This window comes from Rhipicephalus sanguineus, chromosome 10, assembly GCF_013339695.2.
Source record: "Rhipicephalus sanguineus isolate Rsan-2018 chromosome 10, BIME_Rsan_1.4, whole genome shotgun sequence".
In the NCBI taxonomy this organism is placed as follows: domain Eukaryota; kingdom Metazoa; phylum Arthropoda; class Arachnida; order Ixodida; family Ixodidae; genus Rhipicephalus; species Rhipicephalus sanguineus.
This window is the reverse complement of record NC_051185.1, coordinates 52906712-52933861: the sequence shown is the minus strand read 5'-3', so window position 1 is coordinate 52933861 and position 27150 is coordinate 52906712. Positions and strand designations below refer to the sequence as shown.

The 27150-nt window shown below is 44.4% G+C and overlaps 1 protein-coding gene across 1 annotated transcript; it reads left to right on the top strand.

Annotated features, from left to right (window-relative positions):
- The first annotated feature begins 6802 nt into the window (after positions 1 to 6802).
- On the top strand, positions 6803 to 26241 carry LOC119371870 (glycine receptor subunit alpha-3). The gene is made up of 8 exons (XM_037642327.2): positions 6803 to 6934; positions 10923 to 11029; positions 11903 to 11970; positions 13546 to 13772; positions 15436 to 15518; positions 17316 to 17450; positions 20327 to 20703; positions 22666 to 26241. The coding sequence occupies exons 1-8, from the start codon at positions 6855 to 6857 to the stop codon at positions 22846 to 22848; spliced, it is 1260 nt and encodes a 419-aa protein (XP_037498255.1). The 5' UTR covers positions 6803 to 6854; the 3' UTR covers positions 22849 to 26241.
- Positions 26242 to 27150: the final 909 nt, after the last annotated feature.

Sequence of the window (27150 nt, the reverse complement as noted above, 5' to 3'; positions counted from 1 at the left end):
AGAGCGAGTGAAGCATTATGATGAAGAGAGCGTGTGTCGATTCATCAGGATAGTTTTCTGTTTCTGACATACAGATTACGCCCGGCTTCTACAGCACCGCCGTTAAACTGTGCTCAAGGTCATGACGGGCGCTGACGAATGGACGCATCTTCTTGCCCCCTTGTCACACCCCCCCCCCCCCTCCTTGCGTAGCATTCAGGGCGCTCGCTAGTAGGAAAAGAGAGCGAAAGCGCTTGAAGCGTGCGGCAGATCCTCGTAACTCCGTTCGCACTTGACCGATTCTAAAAAAAAAAAAAAAATTGCGGCAGCCGATTTGTGAAGGCAATAACCCGTTTTAATGAATTCATTCGATGATTACTTGAAAAAATGTTACAGGGTCCCTTTAATGCCTCAATTCTATACACTTTCAGATTACAGGTGTATCTTGCAGCGTCGGTTATTAAAAGAAAAGTGTAGAGGAAAAATAAGAAAAAAAAACATAATTTTCTTTAGGTATTCAACTTCTATAATGAAGTACACGGTGATGTTGGCGTTACAGTTAATATATGAGTGATAGAGCTTAAGTCTGACGTATAAGCACTTAATTATTAATGCTTCATCAAAAACCACCATTGATGAAAACCACGACTCCATCTACCGACCACTATATGTACGGCAACACGCGAGGAGACGCACTTTAAACGTTCAGCAATTAACTAATAGTGAAAGGCCGCAGTACTGTGATGAATACACCGCCTGCTTTTCTGTAGAACACTATGCATTTATGGACTGTTCAAAGGCGAAACCGGAAGTCTCTGCAAAAGCGTGGACGATGTGCAGAGGCTCGAATTCTGCAGATGTAGCAAACATGTGACCTCTCGAACTACGGCAATTGTGAACAAAACGCGGGTTAGGGAACCATTAAAGCTAACCGTGCCATATCACACCGACGAACAGCGCACGTTTTCGTAAGCATGAGTAATTCGTTATTTGCTGAGTAAAACTCAGTGCAATCAGACTCTTCAAACCGAGTTGATGTTCTCCTTTTCACTGCTAGCAACGCTAGTAATCCGCTTTCGAAAGGCTTTCGTAGAGGGGAAACACATTTCGAAAGCAAACCGTCGCCGCGCTGAATCAAAAGTGCGCAATCAACGAATTTTGCGATTAAAACGGAGAGAAACCCTGTTCTGGACTATTCATCGCTTTCAGTCGATGCGTAGCACCTTCAATAGATATGTCAATAAATGGTTGCAAAACAAACATATAAATAGGTGGAGAGGATGAGGTAGTATAAATAAAATCACGTGAAAATTATGACCTACAGCTCTGGGTCTTCTCTTCTTACTATGCTCTCATTTCATCGTGCGGTATCCAAATATTCGAAAGAGTACTCTATCCCAGTTCAGGATACGTCAGCATCGCGTTAAGAACAGATAACTACACATGAAAGTTTAATATCCTATAAGCTTACACGTGGTTGTTTTATCACTTATAGGTGCATAGTATATGGTACGTTACGTAGACCTTTTCTTTTTTTTTTCATTTTGCGTCGAGGGCGGTTGCACTGCATTCAGAAACGTTAATTGCCTGGAGGGTTGGAATACTTTCAAGGACGTTGAAAAAGCACACAATACAAGGATGGGTAATAAGGAAATAAAAATTCAAGCGATTGCTGTATTTCGGAAAATGTTTAGAAAGAATGGAATAATAACTTATGCCGTTTCGTTAAACACAACACAGTTGATTGTGAGCGTAGCAATGGTGAAAGTCACTTCTTTAAGACGCTGCCAAAAGATCCTTTTGCCATGGAGAGATCGAATCGACAAGCTATAATTTTGAACGAATCGACAAGCTATAATTTTGAACGAAGGACAGGAGCACGTACACAGTGCGAGTGAACTATTTTTAAAAGTTTGGTAGACAACGCAATAATTACATTGAGATTCAACTATAACAATGTTGCTGTTACCACTGCGGAAAGCCAGCACAAGCCATAGTTAGCCAAGACTATCCTATATTTAGAAAAACAAACCCACATTTGCCAATGATTTGCCAACCCAAGAAATCATTTAGCCATCTCTAGACAACATTAATGATTGTTTTGGGTTTTTCTTGATATGTTATAAGGAGATGTTGGCGCACAAATCAAGAGCCGGTTACTTCTTAGATCTCGAAAAGATCCAACGTCCAATGTGCAACATAGAGGGCTCAAAAATGATATCAAAGAACGCTCTCTCCCAAGAAGGGGAATTTCAGGTTCTCTACTAAACACAACCTTAATGAGAACCAACAGAACAATCAAGCCAAGGAGAGTATAGGCATTTAAGTTCAACAGATACACACGATAAAGGGTACGGAAGGACGACCGGCGTCGTAGCTCAATTGGTAGAGTATTGGACGCGTTATTCGAAGGTTTCAGGTTCGGTCTCATGCCGGTGGCAAGCTGTCTTTTCGTCCACTTTAATTTCTTCATATTTTTATTATTTTATTTAGTACATACTGCAGACCCATAGGTCCAAGCAGGTGGGCATTTTCAATGCGACATGGTTGATACAGAAGTGACATGGAAAACTATTTCAGAATTAATGCGAATAACGGCGTACTGAAGAAAAGAAAGGATACTACATGGCAATACTACATAATATTTGCGATTAGAGAAGGAATAAACAATAATAAATACATAAACACAACAAGAAATACAAAACAACAACTCAAACATTTTCGCTATTGACGGCAAAAATTGCGAAAATGCCCTGCAATCAAGATATGTGGAAACTGAAATGGTGAGACAATGAAATTTTCGTGTGGAAGGAACGGTGAATGTGAAGGAGGAATTAATACTAAGAGGATGCCTGAGTTATTTCGTTCCACTCTGTGACCGTGCGTGGAAAATACGAGTATTTATGAGCGTCTGTTCTGCAGAAATAAGGTGTCAATGATTTGGCGTGATGATGCCTTGTGGGCCTGGTTGATAGGGGTGTCAGATACGGAGACGGGTCAATGGCAACTTTGCGGTTGAGAAGAAGAGAAAGCAGGTCCATTCTAATCTGTTTTCGACGCGCACTGAGAAGGGGAATGTTGTTGGTTTTCATTATTTCAGATGGAGATTCAACTCGTGAGAACTTATTGAAAATGAACCGGACTGCTTTCCTTTGTATTCTTTCGAGAGAGTTGATGTTTATTTGAGTGTATGGGTCCCATACTGCACTGGCATATTATAATTTAGGTCTTATAAAGAATAATACGACATTAATTTAACATTACTTGGGGCGTCGCGAAGCTTATGTTTTAGAAAGCAGAGCTTCCTGAATGCAGATGAGCAAATGATATTGACGTGTGTATTCCAGGATAATGTAGTTGTTATTGTATCACCCAAGTATTTATAATTGTCGACTTGCGTAAGTGGCAAAGAACCAAGTGTGTAAGTAAAAGGCAGGGGCGTCTTTTTTACGCGTAATAGGGAGGAGTACGGTTTTATCAGCGTATCAGCGTACTCCAGAGTACGGTTTTACATCATAATTACTACGTGTAACGGTCCCTATACTTTCCTTGGCCTGATTTTATTTTGTTTCTCATTACCGTTCTCACAGCAACACAAGGGCGATTAAACAGAACAATAAAAAATACGCGACACAAACAATATACAATTTAGCTAACACATTTAGACTGTAGAAGAAACTCTCAAAAATGCAGATAATAATGTCACATAGTGATAAGGTTTCTAGTCTGCAGGTAGCACATTCATCATGTAGATGAATTATCACATGCAGACAGCCTAAAGGACAATGCAACATAATTAACTACGACATACATATACTTAGCGACATTAGAATAACACGAACATTAAATACCTTAGTAACAGTGAGTAATGCGCCTTTCTTCAATAAAGCTATTTAACTCTTCTATAGCGGACTTCTGTGAACCTGTGGTTGGACACGGGGCGCAGAAGTTTCTTTTTACTGAATGTCCTGCGGTCTGCTGTCATTACTACTTCTGATTTAAGAGATGTGGGCAACACACTCGACATTAAAAACACCAGCCAACACAAGTCATGTTAAGATTATGCATTATGCATAATTATGCCACCTGTTGTACTAAAAAGCACTATTCTGCCGAGATCTATAGCGCAGCGGATAAGGAATTTGATTGTGTCATCCGATGCAAAACGGTAGACCTTATCCCGTATGTAATACGCAGTTCTTATTGTGCTTGCGATTATCAATAGGATATTACATAAATCAAGTAGTTAATGCGTTGTGGACCAACATGCTGCATCTATATTCATGTTGATACGTCCGATGGAACGTGTTAGGCCAAAAGGAACTTGACGAAGGAAAAAATTGCGACAAAATTATTCTCCACAATTGTTTAGAATACATTTGCAGAGGGTCGTACGCAATGTCTGGGACGTTTCGCTTGGAATGACCCATCAGCGAGATTCCAATGTTTACAGAATGCATTCTAAACCAAGACATCAATTACAAAACGCGCTGCAAGGGCTGACACTCTACGATTCCTATCTTTCGTATTCCCAACCCGTATAAACAGCGCGTTGCCGCATATGTTGTCTATGTGTGCCCGCTTGTTTTGAGAGTGGCTGGAAATGCGTGCAGATCCTGCAGGCGCGCACTGCTTGTGTAGGACTGCGCGAGCGTTGAGCAAGCCGAGCCAAGGAAGCTTAGCCATAATTTATTCCGCATGCGTTCGATAGAGGCGCATGAGCGGTTGCTTCGGCTTAGTGTGTAGCACAGTGTGGTGTGGTCAACCGAGGAACAGCAAAAATACAGTCAGAATTCTTCATCGTCATGAGCCGTCGCATCAACAAAGTGCACACAATGCTTACACATGTGTAGCTGGTACCTCGCTTCCCCGCAGAATGACGAATAACATGCGTAGTGGGTGCTTCCCAACATGACAAAAGTTATGATTTATGGCGTAGTGGGTACCTTGCTAGTGCACTTGTATTAGTAGCCCCAAGAGAGTTTATAACGGGCTCTAGAAATGTCGCTCTTTACGGTCTGACTGTGCTGCGTGTTCCGCACAGGCTGGGATTTTCGATCCGAGTCCGCTTTCAATAAATACCTCTTAGATGGCTGCGTGAAAAAGCTTTTCTTTTTGAATTTCCGGAATTTAACGGCGGTGAACAGAAGGGTGCATTCGATACTAAAATAAGCGTTTCTTGTTTTTTTCCTCACTTCATTTCACTTGCATCTAAAGGAAATAAATGAGACGTTTGCCGAAATTTTGCAATGGCTGGCTACCTCTATATGGCTGGTTACCTATATATCTTTTTGTTCTGATTTCTTTACGAATTTATACCCGTTCCTTTTGTACACAGTTCAAGTTGTCACGTTTTCTTGCATCTCCCGCCTTACGAAATGCCTCCAGGGGCCTGTAAGGTACTTTTAAATAAATAAATAAATAAATATGAGAAAGAGTTGAGTCTCTGCGATGTGAGCGTACGACAACTGCGGCCCCCAAATGCCAGAGCAAAATCTAGACAAAAGTAGTGAAGAATGGGCGTTTCTTTCAGTGATCTTCGTGTTGCGAGAAACGCATCGGCAGACGCGAAAACAGTACACCTGCGAAGTCTCGGAAATATATTACGGTGTCTGCCGAGGCACGTCCTCCACATAGCGAAGCACTCCTGAACAGAGATCTCTCGCGAGACCATCTCGAGCTCCTGATTGATTATTGATCTTTCAAGAAACGCGTGAGCCGAGACAACCGTCTCGAAATGCCCTTGTCTTCTCGTCCACTCCGGGGCCGTATGCGCGTCCTGAAATTTGTTCATTCGGCCATCCTTTGGCGCCAGCTTCCCCATTGCGATCATGGAGATATACGTGAAGACGCCGCCATGTTCGTCGAAGTGACTCAGGTTGACGTGGCGCTAAACAATAACCTTGTGTCAGTTCAAGTTATTCGAAAAAAAAGCAACAAACGCGAGCACGTTAATACGTGCTATCGCTATAGGAAGCCTGTTTTTATACATAAGATGACAAACGCAGGCATAAAAAATTATTGTGGTATCCTATGCACAACATTTTACTGTGATAAGCTTTATTTCTTGCAAATATTCAGCCAATAACAAAATAGATTAGATAATTGCGTTCAAATTAAATTGAGATGTTTTAGCTGAGCTGGTTTACGGACCGGAGTGTGAAGTAGGCGAGCGCAGAAGCCACTGCAGATGTTATGTGTGCTGAGGCGGCCATGCGGGTTTACGGAGCAGCGTGAACGCCCGCTCGCCTGGTATTCCGACCGGAGCGCCCACAGCATACGATCGTTTTTGCGAAACCAACATGGTGGTCAACTGCGTTTTCTTTTACAGGAGTATGCCCGCACAAACAGGTCTAGTTCGCATTCACTATCGGCAACGTTGAAGCGATGAACCAAAACATGAGATAAAAACCCTGAGAGAACATTATTCAATAACGTGGAGGATACAAACATATCGCAGTATATTTTCGATATGGCTTATGAATATTCGGCAAGACGCATTCGGTAAGACGCAAGATTGGCAGCGGAAGCGCTTTTACGAAGCTCCGATCACTATTTTTTTATCGAATCAGTCACACGTGGAACGTATATTATCTTTAGATAGATAGATAGATAGATAGATAGATAGATAGATAGATAGATAGATAGATAGATAGATAGATAGATAGATAGATAGATAGATAGATAGATAGATAGATAGATAGATAGATAGATAGATAGATAGATAGATAGATAGATAGATAGATAGATAGATAGATAGATAGATAGATAGATAGAGTTAACGAACTTAGGATTGATTTATTGACTTCTTCGCACAGGATGAGGCCAAATTCCAGAGCACCAGCCAAGCCACATGCGGCCCCCTGTCGGGAGACATGAGCCGCCCTGGTCGCCTCCCTTGGAACGGGACACTCGCACTGTTCATAGCCACCGCAGCAGCAGCCTACGTCTCGGCGTACGTATTTCTGACTCATTTTACGTTATCTGCTTAGCTTCCGCGTATACATATATCTCGTACATGAAACTGGTTTTTCTTCAAATGAACGTAAGAGCGCGCTGCGCGTCGCATTTCATACATATGATGTGAATCGAATTAGACGCCTAATTAAAACTCCGGTGTACTGAATATACCTACCATTCGAATAAAGTAGGAACTCCCAGAGATACAAAAGAGGCCAACAATGTACACGGGCCCTGCAGCTCCAATAAATGTAACGAACCTCTCTCTCTCTCTCCCAACATAATGCGAATAAAAAGCGGGAAGCAGCCTGCACAATTGTTTTCCAAAACGCTTTTGCATAAAATGCCTCCCAATGTGGTAGGAGATCAACAGGGAACGCATGAACGTTAATTCGTGCTGGGTTAAGCTTAGTACTGCATACAGAAATTGTTTTTCCCACGTATTTGCCTGTCCTGAAACTCCTTAATGCAATAGTGTATTTGTAGCCGAAAGATATATGCCACGTTCTAAAATGACCACATCACGACACACCAAGACGCTCACTTCAATCAACTGTAAGAACATTAGGCTAGATCATTTAGACGGTCTATGTTATAATGTCATTAGACCGTGGAATAACTGCATAGATTGTTCCCGACTAGTGAGATTAATCCGTAGCCATATGCCACTATTCAAGTATAGGAAAGAAATCGCATGCGTTTTCATGTAACATGGATTAGTATTGAAGCCGTCAGAATCATCGTAGCGTTGCGCGTGTCACCATCGTGCCCAACAAGAATATAAACACGTTACACCCTTTGGCCACCTTTAAAGTTTGTTGCGGCATTACAGCGTTGTAGTTCTTACTAATCTGGCTACCTAAAGAAAATACTCTTATGACTTTGCTGCAGCGTGATACCCTCTCCGACATTCAGAGCTGATCCGGGCGTTGGTTGGAAGATTTTCTTCTTTTGCTAAAATGTGCTATTAGGAATCGTCGCGCTTCTGCGGTAATCATGAAACAACAAGCCGGCTATAAAGATTTTCGTGGACTCCATTTCTGCGCTGATTCCGGAAACAACTTCGACTAGCTTACGAAACTGTCACGGCGAATTCTCGCACGCAAAAAAATAAAAAAAAACGAAGGCTTGTGCCACAGCCCGTGTTTCTCACAAATCGTCTCGAAACGACCCGTACATCTTCCAATTTAGAATGTCACAATGTAACGAGTATTTTTAATGCCCGAACCATCTTTTCTTTCGCACATAAAACCCTCCTAGACAACTACAGTGTAACCAACCTCTCATGCGAAGCCACTCTTTCGTCGGCTCTTGCAACAATTAGTGGCAGAGTAATTAAACTTCCACAACCGCAACGGAGCACACGCTCATTACCGAGATAGCAAATTTTAAAGCCCTCACCTCGAGCGATGCATGTTTTTAGGCGCCCACCGCGTGATCGTTGCGATTCGCACCAGCAATCTTTCACGTCTCGCAGCCCGCTCCCAATCTCCCGCGCCGACCGCAGTAAAAAAATAACGGAAAAGCCAGCAAAAGCGATTTTCCTCACGGCCACATCTATTCCTTAGTTTTGTATTTTTTTTCCTTTTTCATATTTTCCCAGCTTATCTCGTTTGCACATCGCATTTTCGGCCTGGAAAGTCGCCTTCACCGCTTTATCATGCGAGACGTGCCCGACTATACGGGTTTGTGCCTTCGAGGTTCTCCGTTTGTTCTCGGCTCAACTCCGTCTGCGTGCCGCTACGAAAGAGCGTGAGGCGAACGCCACGTGGGCTCCGAGCAAAGCGCGAAAGCGTGGATGAAAACAAACGACTTATATTCACCGGGCTTCTCAGTTCAAACGTGTGCACTCTCTCTCCCTCTCAGCGACCTCACTTCTTTTCTTGGCCCTGCTTATCGGGCGCGGGCAGCCAGCGCAGAGATGCGTGGCCTGTTGCTCCCGGGGGCGAAAGGTTTCAGGAGAGCTGGCGTAGCAGGAGAAAAACTTTTTGAAAAACCGAGACAGAGCACGCGTACACGGAACCGAGATAGCAGCACGCGACGAAGCCCTCGCTTTCGCATGCTCACTTCGCTACACTTTCTTTTTTTTTTTTGCAGTTCTTTTTTGTTTTTGAAACGTCTTTATGTTCTTGTTCTTTCTGTCTTCGTACTGCTCGGGCATTAACTGCTGCAGCGTGTCTGACCGATTGCGCCTTCAAGATCGACGATTTTCCTTGTTTGCTAAGTTTAAATCTAGTGTGCAGCCGCTGCTTTGTGCAGGCATGCATTGGGGTCGTTTGAGCGTGCTGTGGTCGTTAATCAAACGCAGTAAAAAAAAACACAGAAAACAAAAGCAGCTTTAAATGAATAATGAACAGAACAATGTCTTATGAAAGAAAAAAAAACAGTATATATATATTTTTTTTTTAGAATCGGCGGAGCCCTCCTATACATCACTAATGAATGGTTTTATTTTACATGAATCAGTGTTTACGGGTAATGTCTGTACACGCGGAGTTGCTGGCTTCACGAAAGCATTAAACTGGTAAATGAACGAAGACTGGAGATTATAGAGAAGCGAAATATTTGCTTGATTGCGTAACTCCCAGGCTGTGACGCCTGGCTTTCGTGCGTTCATGCTTTGCCGCAAGTAGGATAGTATAAAGGCAGAGCATGCTTTACAGGACGATTTCACTGTTTTTGTTTGGAGGGGGAGGGGGGGTGAACCTTTCTAGTTTACTTCCACCTGCATTCTCTAAAAGGCAAATATATGGCAATTTCTCACTGAGCCGAAACATCGCGCTTACTCTCTTATAACCCACACCGCAGAGTGCTGGCTAATGTTTGTTAGAGCTGGCCAAGATTCGCAAATTATGGTCAAATGTTGGTCGGTGTTACCCAATGTTTGGCTAGATGGTAGTTCTGACTTATTTAGTCTAAATTATGACCACTATTGGCTATCCACTGGTATTCTACTAACAATGGGTTCATTTCATCGCGATGTAACGTTTTATTTACCCAGGAAGTTTTTTAATGACGTGGCAAGAAGTATTTTTTTATGGAAGTGAGGATAGTAATAATAATTGCTGAGGTTTATCGTCTTAAAACCACGATATGATTATGACGCCGTAGTGGAGGGCTTCGGCATGTTTAACGTGCACCTAAATCTAAGTGCACGGGCCTTATGCATTTTCGCCTCCATCAAAAATGCGGCCGCCGCGGCCAGTATTTGATTCCCTTAACTGCGGGAAAGCAATCGGGCGCCACAACCACTAGGCCACCGTGACGGGTGAAGCGAGTATAAAAAGTATCGTTCACACTAAAGCCGAAGGCGATCCAAGGTGTATCGATATTACACAGTATACAAAAAAAGAATAAACTTGCCTTTTTAGCGAGCTGCAACTGTCTTTCTTCTGAAGGTTGCAGCTGCAGCTGCAGTTGCAGCCTTGAATAAGAAAGGTCCACTTGTCCAAACGGCGGCTCCAGCACACCCCCTGTTTAGAAATTTTTCAAGGACCTAGAGTGCGGTATGACTATGTTTGCTATCATTATAGCGTCGGTCTATGCATATTTTTGCACAATGCGAAAAACGGTGGCTGAAGGGGCCCAGTGGCCATTCTAGACAAGTGTGATTCAGATAGTACATTGTCTGGCTAGAATACCTTATTGTGCGCTTTATTTCTGTATTTATTCCACTCCCGTAACAATCCCAGCCAATTGTAGTAACAAAGCTATTTGGCATAGTTTGAAACGGTTCATCTTTGAGAAGCGCGCAAGAAACGCAGGGGATAAGAAGCGCTTGTCCTGCGTGTATCCCTTTTTAATCCCTGTATTTTTTGCGCACTTCGCAAGGAGGAATCCGAGCGAGTCGTTGGAAATATTTAAGAGAAAACACCCTCAGTCGTCGGACACCACGAGAGTTGCCGGAAATTCGCAGCAATCGCAGAACATCACTGCGTGCTTTAGTCGTTTAATGTGCTTTTCTTTTGGTTTTTTTTTTTCAGCGACGCGCGCAGGAACAACATGAGGGCTAACGAAAACCTGGACATCTCCTCCATCTTACCGGAAAACCCGCAGGACTACGACAACCTTGCTCCGCCCAAGGAGCACGGTAAGAGAACCAGTGACTACGCGTTACTTCTTCATGATCATTTTTGTTTCGTTTGCTTTGAGTATTTTCAAATATTTATTCACTCGCACACTTATTGACATACTTGGTGTTGAGACAGTAAGTGCAGGAAAGAAGAAGGGGCGTAAAATTAATTCACTTGCTGGGCCTTTTGCTTTAAAGAAGGAAAACTGGGCAAGTTGTTACTGTTGATAATGTAAAACAGCATAAAGGAGAAAGGACGGTAGAAAAGAGACATGCTGTTGAAAAGGCCAGCGCCTGTCCTGTACTCTTTTCTACCGTCCCTTGTCCTTCGCGTTGTTTTACACCATGAATCTGGGCTTATACCTGTAAAAACACGGTGTCATAAGGGGATTCGTCAATATATGTAAAAGAAAAAATAAATCTGGCGAAACTAAAGGGTTAGGTCATGCTAATAATATCTCGTTAATTGCGCCGGTCGACAATATGAACACAACTCTGAGTGCGCGTGTGTGTGTGCCTGTGCGTGTGCGCACGCTTGCTTGCTTGCATGGAATATTCAGCGAGGTTCATTGATAAGGCCACATTTCTTGCCACAATGACGATAAATTCCGCGCAGCAGCAGGAACAGACTACAAAGGCAAGAAACAAAATTTAAATATTCAAGTTCACATAGCACAAAGCAAAACGCTACAAAACTGACCACAATGAGCCAATATAGGTAGTCAAATATTTTGTTATGTCCACAGACGCACATTGGCACTTTATGCTCACGTATATTTTGTTGAATTGCTCACTTGGGAACGCGTATGGTTTTTATTGCCGCTGCTGCCATTGAACTCTTTGCCTACGTAAATCGCTTTGGTGGATTCCTAGATATTTGTATCTTTCCAGGGAGGGCAACATCAGTCAAGTTCCACGTTACCGTCCTCAGCCTAGACTCCATCGACGAAGGTTCCATGGTAAGCAGTTTCTAGCACAGTTCGTCAATTATCCTTTTTTTTTATTATCCGGCTATCAACATTATGATTTGTTGTTAATAGGAGTAACGCTTCAAGCACACGCTTGCGCTCTGCGTTCTTACGATACAAATAATCACTGAAAATGCAGCTTCCAATGCAACGTGCAATGTACACAATACAGAACTCTTTTTAATATCACACTTTAGCACGAAATGTGCCTGTCTCTGCCATCGATGAACGCGCTCTCTATAACAAGAAGTATATTATTAGAAATGCGCCATATTCTGGAGCTATACCCCACAATAAAAGTAAATATTAGGGCTGTGCGAATATCAAATTCTTCGAATACGAATCGAATACGAATATCCACCTTCGAATATCGAATCGAATATCGAATATCAAAGGAAAAATGCCTCCACAGTAACAATACTTTATTTAACATGTAGCTATTTGAAAAAAAAAAAAAAACATTAACAGCCTGACTGGCAACACAACATACACTGCTATCTCCAGAACACAATGTCCAGGCTAGCACAATCACATCACAACACAAGCAAATATCACGGCACAATGAAAGTAATGACTAGATGTTATCATGAAGAAATATGAGTTGCTCCACATGATCAGGCAGCAGGCGCTCCCTTCTAATAGCGACAACGCCCCCTGCCACTGAAAAGGCACGCTCGCTCGGAACAGAAGTGGCTGGTATAGGGAGGTAGTACATGGGGCAAAGCTTTGCCAGACTGGGGTATCTGAAGGTGCCTACAGTCCGCCACCAGTCACATGGGTCACTGTCTTTCTTCAGAAGTGGTCCCGCATAGTGAACGAGTGGTAGTGCGGCACGTTACGGCTGCATAATATTGAAAATGTATGGTTACATGATCGCCAACAGCGCTGCACGTCGGAGATGCACCAGCAATAAATCATACGTATTGGGGCGCTCGTCGCAGGCAGATATCGTGCCTCCGTGTACTTACGATGTTTATCGCTCCTCTCAGCAACGTTTTTAGCTATACGAACGCAGCAGAAATGTGGAAGACGAGTTATTTTATGCATGATAATCGAATTGCACATTCGAATTTTTCGAATATTCGAAACTTTTCGAATACACGATTTTCGAATCGAATACGAATATTTCGAATGTAATATTCGACGAATATTCGAAACTTTCGAATATTCGCACACCCCTAGTGAATATGAAAGTGGTATTCCTCTTATCCTAACAAATATAGCTTGACATATAAAAGTACAGAATCGCGTACACGTACTTATGCAATTTTGTCTCATTTGAATTCGCTCAAAATCACACATTTTTTCTTTGGTGCAGTCAGTGTCAGCAGAGTGAATAGTCTACTTCAACGAAATTAAAGATGTCCCTTCTTAGACAAGGTGATGAAAGGCGGCTTCAAATTTGTCAAAAACATTGTTGGTTTACGATGCCCGGCTACATATGTTTCTATTGCCCCAAGTACACCACATAGGCAACAAAACATAGGCAACAAAATTTTGTTCGTACTCGCGCTTACCTTGCAACGACTTCAATACTCCGCACGTTCATCTACCTCTCCCACACAGACGTACGTGGCGGACATCTTCATGTCGCAGTCCTGGTACGACCACAGGCTCAGGTTGCCGCGCAACGTGACGTCCAAGTATCGGCTCCTGCCAGTCAACTGGCTACACCAGATGTGGAGGCCGGACTCGTTCTTCAAGAACGCAAAGCGCGTCACGTTCCAAGAGATGACCATTCCGAATCACTATATCTGGCTCTACTCGGATGGAAGCATACTCTATATGGTCAAGTGAGTATACTGACACCTCACAGCCGTCCGTAGAATGACATCGCCGTGCAGGCTTTTAAATGAATCGGAGGCACAACGTTACAAACTTGTCTACAGTGGTGGTATAGTCGTTACGGTTATGGGCTGCTGACCCAAAATTTGCGGGTTCGATCCCGGTCCGCGGCGGTCTAATTTCGATGGAGCAGGAATGCTAGAGGCCCGTGTATTGTTAGATGTCAGTGCACGGTAAAGAACACCACATGGTGTAAATTTCCGGAGCCCTCCACTACGGCGTCTGTCATAATCATGTTGTGATTTTCGTACGCAATATTCCAACAAATATTGTTATATTAGCGCTTATCTTGCATTTTATGTAGCAGCGCTTTTACTCCCCTGTTGCTTCTCTTTTCTTGTGTTTGCCGTCCTTTGTTTACCGTCACGTTGTTAAACAATATGAACAACGTTTACACGAACTAGGTACTAAGCGGTCAAGCCGGCTTATTGGACCGAAGTATGACCGTCGGATTCCTGAATACCATGGCGTGTCGGGCAAAGGGGTTATTGGGCATGGCTACGTCAGCCCAAATTCTGAGTGTACCCACTTGCGTCGTGTTCACGTGAACATGGCTACTGCCCCGCAACGACTAATGTTTCTCGCAGAGCGTAAATACGGGCTATCGCAACGTGAACTACCTAAACTAGCGGTATATCACGTGTGCTTACTTAACTTGCACATGAACCAATTTGAAAACTGTTCCGTCAGTTCTGATCGTCTATGTGTCACATTTATTTTAATATTTATTATTATTGTTGGGGTTTTACGTCCCAAAACCACAATATGATAATAATAGACGCGGTTGTGGAGGGCTTCGGAAATCTAGAACACCTGGGGTTCTTTAAAATGTACCTAGATATAAGGACACGGGCACTTCAGCATGGATTTCGCCTCCATCGAAATACGGCAGCAACAGAGGACTCGATCCCGCCAGCAGTCAAGCACCATAACCACAAGGACCACCGCGGCGGGTCATAATTTTTGAGCAAGGGTGCCGTATGTACTACAGTCGCACTCAATATGACTTGCAACACGGGAGCGCGCGGCCTCGTGAGTTAAAAGATTGCGCGTGGCTTCAACATATTTTCATTTCAGCAACTAAATGATATATTCTTATTTGAATCATCCCCGAGTGCGAGAACAGCGTTTAGTTACGAAAGTAAGGGCTAGTGGAAGCCATGGGCAGTTTTTGAACTCGTGAGTCCAGGCGCTCCTGTGTTGCAAGTCATATTGAGCGCGACTGTAAACAGTAAGTTCGTGTGTTTCAGATGTATTTGACAGGTAGCAAAAATTGATTGGATTTTAAGCGGAGAAACTATGACATGATTATGGGGCACATAGTAGTGGAAGGCTTGCAAATTTCAACCACCTGGTGCTCATATCTATGAACACGGGACTCTAGCGTGTCGCCTCCAACGAAATGTGACCGCCGCGGCCGGAATCGAACCCACGTGTTCCGCTTCAGCAGCTGAGCGCCACAACCACTCTACCACCGCAGCTGCTGTATTTGAAAGGCTGTACAGCGCGATACGTTATCGACAATGCCTAAGTAAAGCGACGCTCATTGATCTTACGTTCACGTATTGCGTAGTCCTGAGCTCTCTTTACAGTAAAATTTCATTCTCGCAGGCTCACTCTCCTGCTCTCCTGCGCCATGAAGTTCGAAACATACCCGCATGACACGCAAGTCTGCACGATGAAGATCGAGAGTTGTGAGTGAACATCTAAAGTACTCTTTTTTATGGTATCTATAGCTTGTTGGTATGCATGCTTGCACGAACGTGTATGTGTCTAATTGTGCCAATTTAATGTGGACAATCTTCCCTCGTACCTTTCAAGTACACGTTCTGTGTTATAACATTTGTAAGTATCAATGAAGGTAGTATAATTTCCTAGTATCTTGTGTCATATTTCAGTAGTTCTGGTTGTTTTTTCTGTCAAACTCCTGGGTATGTACGTTTCTTTACGTGAGAACGATTCCAGGTTGCTGTCTGTAAATGATCCTGCCCAGTTGCAGCTTTTACAAGTGTGTTGTTTTAAGACGGGTCATCTCTGGCAAAACTATGTTCCCATTTGTCAATATATAATGGGAGAACTAAGGATCTGTGTGAGAATATTCCTGAAAGAAAGTAGGATGTGGGCAGAGGGTGAGGGGGATCTACGTCGGCACCATGGAAATTGTCATACATTAGGCTAGGAAAACCGCCATTGCCAACATCTTTTCGTGTCACAACTTGCATTTCCTTCTACGTTTCTCTGGGCAACCTACGAAGAATTTGTGGGGTTTTACGTACCAATACCACAATATGACGATGAGGCGCACCATAGTGGAGGTCTCTGGAAAAATTGGCCATCTGGTGTTCTCTAACGTGTACTGACATCGCAAGGTACACTGGTATCAAACGCTTCGCCTACATTGAAATGTGACCGTCACGGCCGGGATAGAACCCGCGACTTTCAGGTCAGTAACCGAGCTCTCTTAGGCCCTTACCAGCGCGCCGGACTAAACCACATAGAACGTCTGGAGTCTATTTTGCGTTAGTCATGGTGTGTCATTGACTGTACTATGTGAAACAGGCTTCCTTGAAAACAATGTATTCCCACTAACTATAAGGAAGCTCCGAGGCTACCTTTGCCTGCCCAATTTTTCTGCTGATAACCTTAATTTTATTGCTTGCCACTAAGGGAAAGAAACAGTGCCTTGCTGGATAAACATGGGCATCCTCCTAGACGGCAGAACCAAGCCGCTTCCCACCAATCAAATGAATTCATTTTATGTCGTCCAATATTGATGGGAGCGTTATCATGAATAGGTTCGTGGATCTTTCAGACAAATAATTACAAAATCTAGGTTAAATAAAAATGTATGCAGATGCACTCAGTGTTAAGCTGTAGGAAGGGCAGAGCAGTGGTGCGCTTGCCCTTCGGCGACGCTGGCGTTCAGTAGGCAAGTGCGCGCTGGCGTTAAAAACCTGCAGCCTGCTCGACTTCCACGGCGGGAAAGGAAACGTAACGTTCACTTGGGATGCAGTGGCGCCCCTCCCTCCTTCTCACCCTCCATCTTTCCTCCTCACCATGACTTCCCTTTTCCACGCCTTTGCGATACTACAATTTACACGGCTATGCTACGCTTTACCCTCCCCCTCCTTATTTCCATCCTCCTCACCCTGAGCGCTGAGGAAGGAACGCGAGCACAAACGTCACTTAAAGCTTTCGGTTGTTTTGCTTTCTCCTACTTCCTGTAGGCTTGTTCGCAGCAGAATGAGTTTCGTCAACAACGCTGGCACTGTGTATGAAGGCTAATTGGTTTTTCGCGATCACGAAGAACTTTTCCTTTTTTTTTGCCGTACATCGTCAACATAAACTTAACCGTAGGATTAAAGGAGGAAACCTACGTAATATGCAGTAAACTATGGGTCATTTCTCTAATAATTACTCGCGCAAACAATTACACTTGTATTCCAACTAAGCTAAATACACGTGATATATTGTGTGTTTCACCGACGTAGTGTCCTACACGACGGATGACCTGGTGTTCAGCTGGGACGACAACGTTCCCCTGGTCGTAGACGACGCCATCGAGTTGCCTCAGCACAACCTGGTCGAGACTGCGCTCAGCGACTGCACCACTGTTTATTCTACAGGTATACCCGAGTTCCAAGAAGAGAAATATTGTTTTTTTTTTACTTACCTGTGCACGTCATTGCCACGTCAGGGCCGCATGTGGCTTGGCCGGTGCTCTGGCACTCCCCCTAATCCTGGAAAAGAAATCTAAATCTATCAATCAATCGATCGATCGATTGTTTGATTGATTGACTGATTGATTGATTGGGGTTCAAATACCTTTGTGTGTGTTCGTGCATGTGTTTGTATGTGTGCTCGTATGCACAACAGAAAAATCTCGAGTGTCAGCATTCAGCAGCCCCCCCCCCCACATCTGTACTGCACTCTAAGAAAAAATCAAGTATTTCGAAAGTCTTTCCGCCACACAGCTATGATCGTCATCTGGCTTCTCGCGGTTCCTTTCTTGAAAACACGGCTCTTGCCATTTTCCTAACAAGAATGCAATGTCACGCTGACAGCGCGCATGCCGTTCCTGACCGAGAAGTGCCGGGACGGTGGTGATAACGCAAAGAAAGTGGGCGAAGTAGAAGGCGATAAAAGTTGTGTGGCAGAAATGCTGCCCAAATATTGCGTTTCTTAGAGTGCACGCCAGTGATACTTAGGCTGCACTTACATGTACCAAAAATTTGCGATGAAAAACCTTCATTTAGGTGCTTAACATAGTGAGCTGGCATCTTAAGGCTAAAGATGGCATACATAGAATAAACCACCGCATTTGTGGAAAGCAAGAATTTTACTTCCTCGGCTTAGTTCCTTTCAGGTTGCTATATTTCCTTTTTGACCCAACGGCAATGACCCAACTGCAATCCACTGCCACGGTCACATTGTTGCCTTGCAGACATACATGCGGAGGCAGGCTATAGCGCACTAGCTCAGGCCGAAATTTTTGCATTCCAATAAATTATCTTTCTCTCTCTCTCTCTCCCTCCCTTTACATGATCGGTAACGTTTGCAGAATACACCCTTCTTTCGAGATATATTCACGGTTCAAATTCGCCGCTCAGTTTGTGTTACTGAGCTTTGGTTATGAATTTATCAGTTTACTAGATTCAACCAAGTTTATTAGGTACTGCACCGATTGTTCTATAAGAAATGTTGTGGACGTGTGTACATGGAACAGACAAAATAAGGAATGCTAAAAGGTTTACTCAAGAAGGGATTGAACTGCAATTACGAAATATTATGGAAAAGTGCCCACGTTGGGCTTGAGAAAGTCGAGCCCAACGTGTGCGGAGAAAGTCAACGTGAGTAAAATAGCCACGCATGTTTTCGTGTTCTTTCTTCGCCTTTTCTGAGATGTTACGCAACAGCGTCTGATGATCTGCGTTATTACATGGCAGAAAATGACGTCTCACGTTACGTAAGCAATGCAATATTTTTCGAGTATAGGGTTGAGGAGAAGTAATATTTTCTGCGCACAATATTCATTTAACAAGAGCTGTTATGTTCGTTTGTGAGAGTCGCAGCAATCCAATGGGTATCAAACTTACAAATCATGAATCGTTTATCTCTGCTCTTTGTCTTAATTTGTGCTGGCCAGTTGCCCTGTTACGTCATCACAGGTGAATCCACGGTGCTATCGATCGGCCCAAAGTAATGATTCACATTCTACAAGCGACAGCGGTGGTTGCGAAATTAGTGATTAAGTTTGCTCTAAGCAAGAATGCGTCCCCAAACGATAGACAAACTCATGTTTGCTTGCAGTGTATTCTACGTGGGCACAAATTGCCCGCACCGGATTTCGTAACGCCTGTAGCACAAAGAACGGCTACACGCTGCAGAGATGATAGCTGTCATGCGGGCGTAAGTAGTCTGTGAAGACCGGAAACAATTTGGAATGGAGTGGTATGCGTTGTCTCAAAACGCAATATGTGCCCATAGAACTGTGCTTGTGTTGCCAGGACGTAAGCCCGCGAAGGAATCAAGAAATAAACAAATGCGTTCATTCATGAATCAGTTAGTAAACAGTCGAACCACCGCTTATATGAAAATTAACATGAAAGCTCTCACACGTGCCATTCACGGTGTGTATTCTGTCGAGGATGCACAAAAGCCTGGCTCCCACTTTGAAGTTTATGCGCGATTGCGTGTTGTCCTAGCAAAACTAATACAAAAACCACTTAAACATATGCATTTCGCCTGTCTTCTAACCTAAAGTACACGTAGTATGATGATGTGCTGCCTCTATGTATAATCGTTTAACATTATAGCAAGACAAGCATTACACATTGTAAACTAGTTGAGCTTGCTCCATTTACAATCGCAATGACTTAGTGGCGCTAACTTAGCCAAGTACAGTTAGCGGGATAGAAACATTAATCATATCAATGTACAATAAAATTCACGAGGATGGCTTGATGGGCTAGTTGGTATTGCACCTTGGAAACGTTACAGCGCACACAGAGGGGGACAAAGGAAGAAAACATATTCAGTGCTGTGTCATGTGTTTTCTTCCATTTTGTCCCCGTCTGTGTGCTGTAACCTTCCCAATGTATTATAAATCCGATTTCGGCCAGGCGATCACAGTGGTACGGTTTCGTTGCAGTAATTGTTCACAAGGGAATTACGCTTATAAAAGAACTGACATTTTCTCCGTAAATACTCATACAATCCTCGACAGAGAAATGAACAAGGCTAGTTGTTAAGCATCCCTGTTTTTTAGCTGTAAACGGCACACGAACGGGAACAGTGTGAACACTGGAAATGAACGAAGGCACAAGTCGACCCAATAGTGTCCATTCGCCGTACGTGTTGCTTCCTGCAAGGCACGTAGTAACAGCCATTGCCATGTGTTCAGTAGGTAGTACCAGGTTCAGTGGTTGTCAGTCCCCGGAAGTTGTTGGAGAATGACTTACTGATAATCTCGAAATGCCTGTCGCCTCTGCTTCTTGCGCAGGTAACTTCACCTGCATCCAAGTGACCTTCACGCTCAAGCGACGCCTCGGCTACTACATGTTCCACACATACATCCCGACCTGCCTGATCGTCATCATGTCCTGGATATCCTTCTGGATCAAACCCGAGGCTGTGCCGGCCAGGGTGACGCTGTGCGTCACCAGCCTGCTCACTCTGTCCACGCAGCACGCGCAGTCGCAGAAGTCCCTGCCCCCCGTGTCCTACATCAAGGCCATCGATATATTCATGTCCTCCTGCACCGTGTTCGTGTTCGCCTCGCTCATGGAGTACGCGCTGGTCAACATCCTCATGGGCGAGACGGACGAGAGCCTCGTCTACCGAAAGGCCAGGCCCGTCAACATTGCCGCTAAAGTCACGGTAAGCTACGCTTCTCCGATATTGTTTGTAATACAATAGCGCACGAATTGTTTGACTGATTAAATAGCTTGCTTGCTTGCACTTATCTATATACACATCTTTACCGTAAACCGTGGCACCCATTAAGAATTGGTGCTTGACTGCTCACCTGAAGGTCGCGGAGTGCCCGTGCGTTTAAACTGAGGCACACGTTAAAGAACCGTAGGTGGTCGAAGTTATCAGAGCCCTCCAGTACGGCATCTTTTATAATCTTACGGTGATTTTCGGACGCAAAACCCCAACACTTATATTAGCATTGAGAACTAAGATCCTGAAGTGCAATAACATTTCTCCCTGCGGGCGACGATGCGCATTAAGCGCTACCGTATCATTCGAATTGTAAGTCTTTTTGAAAATTCAGTTTGGTTGTTCACATAAGGTACCTGATACAGCTGGCAGAATGATTAGAAAAAATTCACAGGACAGATATGAAAAAATAATACGACTCCAACATGATTTCATGTCGAAGCTTTCGAACTTCTAGTTATAAACTGGCCTCACTAGTTAAGAAATTTAGTTATATACTGCCGAAACCTACGTTTAAACTGCCTTCTCTCACAAAGCGATATGTCCGAAGCAACAAATTTCGCCCTAACATGAAGAACACGTACGTGATACACATGACGTAGTCCTAGCTTGTGTAGAACTATATCAGAGCTGTTCAATCTTATTGCCACGCCCACTTCTTGTCTTGTTTTGATGTATTCGGGTTTGACCGGCAGGGACGGTTATCAACGCTCGACGCTGTCCGCGAAGCATTGTTCGAGAAGCTTCACGTCTATAGTAGATCGTTCTGTTAAGATTGCGCCCCGCACGCGAATGTTCCAGCTTTGTCTAGAGATAACGCCGCCACCAGCGATATTGCTGGAAAGTTCGATACCGCCTGTATAAAAGCCGACGCGATTGACCGCTTGTCAGTTGATCTACGGACGACGACGCTCGACGCCATGCTACTCAACTGTCACCTGACGAAGAAAACCTCGATGCCGCCGCTTACTTACAACGTGCCGAAGAAGCTCGACAGCTCGCCCGCCTGCGCATCAAGACCCAGCAGCACACCGACAGCCGTCGCTACAATCTTCGACGACGCTTCGCGGAATACCAGCCCGGCGACCGTGTTTGGGTCTGGACGCCGATACGCCGACGTGGGCTTAGCGAAAAACTCCTTCGGCGATACTTCGGGCCATACAAGGTTCTTCGACGCCTCGGCGCTCTTGACTACGAGGTGATCCCGGACGGCATTACGAACTCCCAGCGACGCCGCGCACGACCTGAAGTCGTTCATGTCGTGCGCCTTAAGCCGTTTTTTGCGCGTTAGCGAACCTGGGGACTCTATTTTTCTTCCTTTGTTATTGTAATTTATTTCTGTATGCACTTGTTTTTTTTCTCTCTCTTCTATGTTCTTTCACAAGCATCGGGACGATGCTTTTTCAGAGGGGGGCAATGCCACGCCCACTTCTTGTCTTGTTTTGATGTATTCGGGTTTGACCGGCAGGGACGGTTATCAACGCTCGACGCTGTCCGCGAAGCATTGTTCGAGAAGCTTCATGTCTATAGTAGATCGTTCTGTTAAGATTGCGCCCCGCACGCGAGTGTTCCAGCTTTGTCTAGAGATAACGCCGCCACCAGCGATATTGCTGGAAAGTTCGATACCGCCTGTATAAAAGCCGACGCGATTGACCGCTTGTCAGTTGATCGACGGACGACGCCCTGTTCACCGCTATCATTGTACAGCGTGTATTGCTGTAGCTCTAGTTCTCATTTTCCGGCCACAAGTTCGGCCAAATAAACAGTTTCATCCTGCAAACGCCGACTGCTGTCTTCGTCGACGTCACGACCACGTGACATTATTATCGATCTTAATGCTCATGTATCTCGTAAGCGGTATTATGGTGACTATTCTCTTTTTTTTTTCTTTTCAAGGAATCAAGGCGGCTCTCAAACGGCGCGCCCACTCAGAAGATTGAGACGGCGCCATCTTCAACAGGGCTACCTCGCCGGCGTGACCGCGCCTTGCTCGTGGACAAGATCTCCAGGGTAGTCTTCCCATTGTCCTTCGTCATCCTCAACACAGTCTACTGGTCAGTCTACCTCGACTACCCCTGAGGTACTGTCTCGCGTGGAACAACTGCCCGTCGTACAGGAGGAGTATCCTCGGTGAGAAACGAACCTCGCGTGCAGCGCAGCAAAGGACATCAAGGACATCGAGGACTTCCACTTCCCTTTGCCTGCAGGACATAATGCCGAGCGGCGGCCTTGCTCCGTGGTAGAACAGAAAGATCGCCAACGTCGCCTGCGTGTGGTCACAGTTCTATCATCACCAGAATGTGACGCCTATACCTCTATGACACCACTCTGCACTATTATACTATTCAAATCGGCGACCTCTATGAAACGGCCAGCAATATAAAACCGTCAAGCGACATCCCGAATGCCACATGTCCTGCACATCTTGAAACCGATCGTGGCACATAACGCTCCAGAAACAATGGTGCCGCAGGCTGGCTGGACAAGCGTGTTGGTTCACTGAAGCTAATTCACTGACGCGCAGCTTCAAGGACGGTTGTGACAATGACAATTGACTATGCTTTCATCTGTGATCTACGGAGAATAGTGCTCTACGTTCTTCGTATCAAAGCCCAGTGACGAGGCTGTGTAACGTGCGTGCGCTGAAGCAATGCCACTGTCGTGGCCGGAAGACGCCCAACGTGAATTGTTGCCTCAGTGAGACTGAAAGTCAAGCTTCCGTGAGTGGCCCACGGACTGTCGCGTTGACCTGTGTGGGACATTTCTTTCGGGCACTGTCGGCACACCTTTGCAAGATAAATGTGCGCGTCATCTACATGCGTGCACTTGAACTTCTCTGAGTGAAGTTCTGCATGAGGAACTGGGACGTTAGCCTACGAACATTGACTTTAGATGTTGACAGAACGACAACGATTACGAAGATTGACGTGGAGTGCCGTGAGAGTGTGTAGTACGCGGTGGGGAACGTGTAAATCTTGAATCGAAGGACACTGCGTGAAAGAGTGATGTCTATCAGTGTCTGCACCTCAGGAATCCGCTAACACGTGAAAGACATTGAAAGGCGAAAACTTAAGTTGTGTTCAAGCGCTAGTGTTTACATGGCAGCTGGTTGTGATGCGCGAAACGCCGAATGGTTAATCACGGCTAATGTACTAGTCAAGCGTATCCGACGAATAACGGACAACGTAGGACGTGCGTGGAACGTATCTTGGTTCCCGCTGACGAGGCGAGCTGACCATACGTGGTCTGAAATAGACATTTAACTTAAAACGCGTTGTTGAACTCTTTCAGCTAGCGATACAAAGTTAGTTTCTCTTCTCTTTCTCCTATGCTGTTACAACAGTCTCGTTACCTTGCTGCAGCTACTTTGTGACCTCATTAAGCTCAGCGCACGCATGCCATGCGTTATACTGAGAAAGCAAGCGTGTGACCCTTGTACTGTAATATTTTTAGAGACACGAACTGAATTTTTCTTTCCGATTATTTAGATAGGTACTTGCGAAGCGCGCTACTGCTTGGAAATGAATCCTTGCTAACTATCGAGGCATGTGTAATAGAGGCATATTTGCGTGCAACAATTCTCCCAATATGTGCAGGACCAAAATATGTTTCAGTGCCATATCTTAGGTAACAGCCGAGAAAGGGGTGAAAATCTTGGTCTTTAACTATCTACAGCGTAAGGGAGTCCCATTAAAACCAATAATGCACCATATGTTCTACTTTATAGGAACATGTAGACTGTTATTACTTGTAGCTGAACATCTTTTGAAGACCACATTCTGCTTAAAAACTCAGGCATAGAGTTTTTGAAACATGGAGTATGCCGTTTTCTTCATTATGGGTAATACTTCGCGTCGCACCTGATGAGTCAGTGTGTTCGAATGACTGCAATAAATCTCAGTAGCAGAACCGGTGAATTTGCCACTTTAGATGCTGCTTACCGCAAGTGTACCCCCTTGCTCCCCTCCGAGAAATCAAAACGAATTCATATTACACAAACCTATCACTCCAAATTTTCCTTCATTTTACAAGTGTCTACCTTGAAAGGACCGGAGATAATACCGAGGTCAAATTACCAATAGCAAGTGGCATTGCAAAATTTAGTTTTCTAAATTACTGCCCCGTCTGCACCAAGACGTGGCAACAATTTAGACAACGAACTTAACACTGTGTACGAGAGTGCTGATTTGAGGTGGTTGGTTGAACGGCGACATATTTAACATAAAACACTTGTGATGTCGCTTTCAGCATCCTGATTTCTGCGCTTTTATTCTGAATGCTAAAAAAATATCGCTCTGGCTACTAAATAAGTCGGGGCGCCTGCCGAAAGTGTTCCCATGTCAGAGAACTCGAACTTCCGCATTTAGACCGTCGCGCATGTGTCTCCTTTTCAAACACGTAGAATCCATCAGCTTCTCGTAGTGGAGTTTTTCGTAAATGAAAAAAATACACCGAACATTATATACCAAATTCGTGGAATTATTCTGCTGTTGGAAGATTTTATAAACACAAGATGTTCAAATATTTGCAGTACAGTTAGACAAGCTCAACAACAAAATGTACGGATTTCAATGCGCAATGATATAAAGCATCTTGAGTGGTTGCAGCAAAAATTGCAGCAACGTGCAAGGTCACTAGCTAGCCCACATGCAAACTATTGTGATGTATAGCAGTCACAAAAGTTCATGATTGCCGTGATCGCTTTCGCAAAACTTTCGAAACGCAATATGAATTATAATAGCTACGCACTGTCATTTTTGTCTAAAAAATCTAATATGCAATTAATAATTGGTGTAGGTTTGAAGGTAATGAACAATGCTCACGGAATGAAATGCTTCAATAAAGGGCTAAGTAATTCACCTACTTTCGTTTCAATCGTCTTTTGTTTGCGTCACATCTGCGGTAGATTGGCCCGTACACTTACGTGATAACATCATCACCTTTGGCGGCCAGATTCTTAGCGACACAACAGGTTTGTCTCAAGCAAATGGACGTACCACTTGTTACACTTAAGGTTTTCATGTCACGGTTCATTCCGTGAGCACTGTTCACATACTGCGCTGAAAACTCGGCTTGCTGGTAGAGCATTCTGAAAGAACCAGCGCATTTAAGGGAAAAAATGAAAACAAGAGAAGCAGAGTACGAAGCACTGTTCTGTGCCAGCGTACATCACTTCCTGTTTAGACACTATTCCACTGAGATGCAAAATTCTCATAGGGTTGCATCTAGAACTAAGCGTAATATTTCTTCCGCTCTCTTGTAAAACCTGTTTTAAATAATTCTTGCCCATTGAAGTGAAGCATGGCACTGTCAGTAGTCAATAGAAGCAACAAAATAACGCACAAGAAAGCACTGTCACGTGTTGCGATTTCTGCGTGTATGTATTCACCGGCTTCTTTTTAGAATCTCTCAAACATGATCCTTTCGTCTTGGAGGCTATAACGCCAGGACCACTCAGGTCGTAGATGCTCAGTCAATAAATTATCTTTTCTTCTTGTTTATTTGTGTTCTTGCTTGCTTGTTTAAGACGCCACAATCCACGTGCGCGACTATTGCTTTGAAAATTTTAGAAGAGATGTCCTCTGATGGGGTACACAAATCTGGAGTAACTTCTACAGGCAGAAGTAAACACCGACTGGCTTTGATTATTTCGTATATGTGTGCGTGTGTCTGCGTGTGTGTGTGCGTGCGTGTGCGTAAATGGTATGCCCCCCCCCCCCTATTTTGCTTTAGGTTCTTGCTTTCGAACATCCTTCTTGAAGCCGCAAGTGCACTTTTGACGAGGTGTGCGTTGGACTTTCTCTTTGTTGGCGTCTTCGTTGTAGTCGCTGAAGGTCATGCAGTTAGTTGCCTGTGTGGGCCTTGCTAATGGGGCTGCAGAAGTTAATGTGACAGTTTCCTCAGAACATGACTTTGATTTTATTCGCAAGTTGATGTGCTTTTCAGCAGGTAGCTGTTCCATGGTGGGCTAATGTGAGGCTTGTCGGGCAGTGCGACGGAATTTCTTCTAAATTCTCTGCGGGCTCTTGAGATTCTGTTTATTACGGATATTTCTATTGTCCAGCGATAAATACGCGTTTACACTAGGGCGACACGACACCTACGCAAACAAGAGGCAGATGCAGACGGTCGGCCGACGAGTCGCCCGCCGACGATGTCGCCGGACCGTCTGGTCACACTAGGCCGACGACGACGCCGACGCCTCCCAAGACAGCATGTCGTAGTAGTATAACATGATGGCACACCAAAAACACCAGCAAAACGCATCGGCAGACTGGTCGTCGGCAGGTCGTCGGGAGATCCGTGGCCGAGCGAAAATTTGCCCATGTCGTTGCTTCGAACGTCGAGATTCTCGGGCATTTGACAATGGGCATCGTGCGC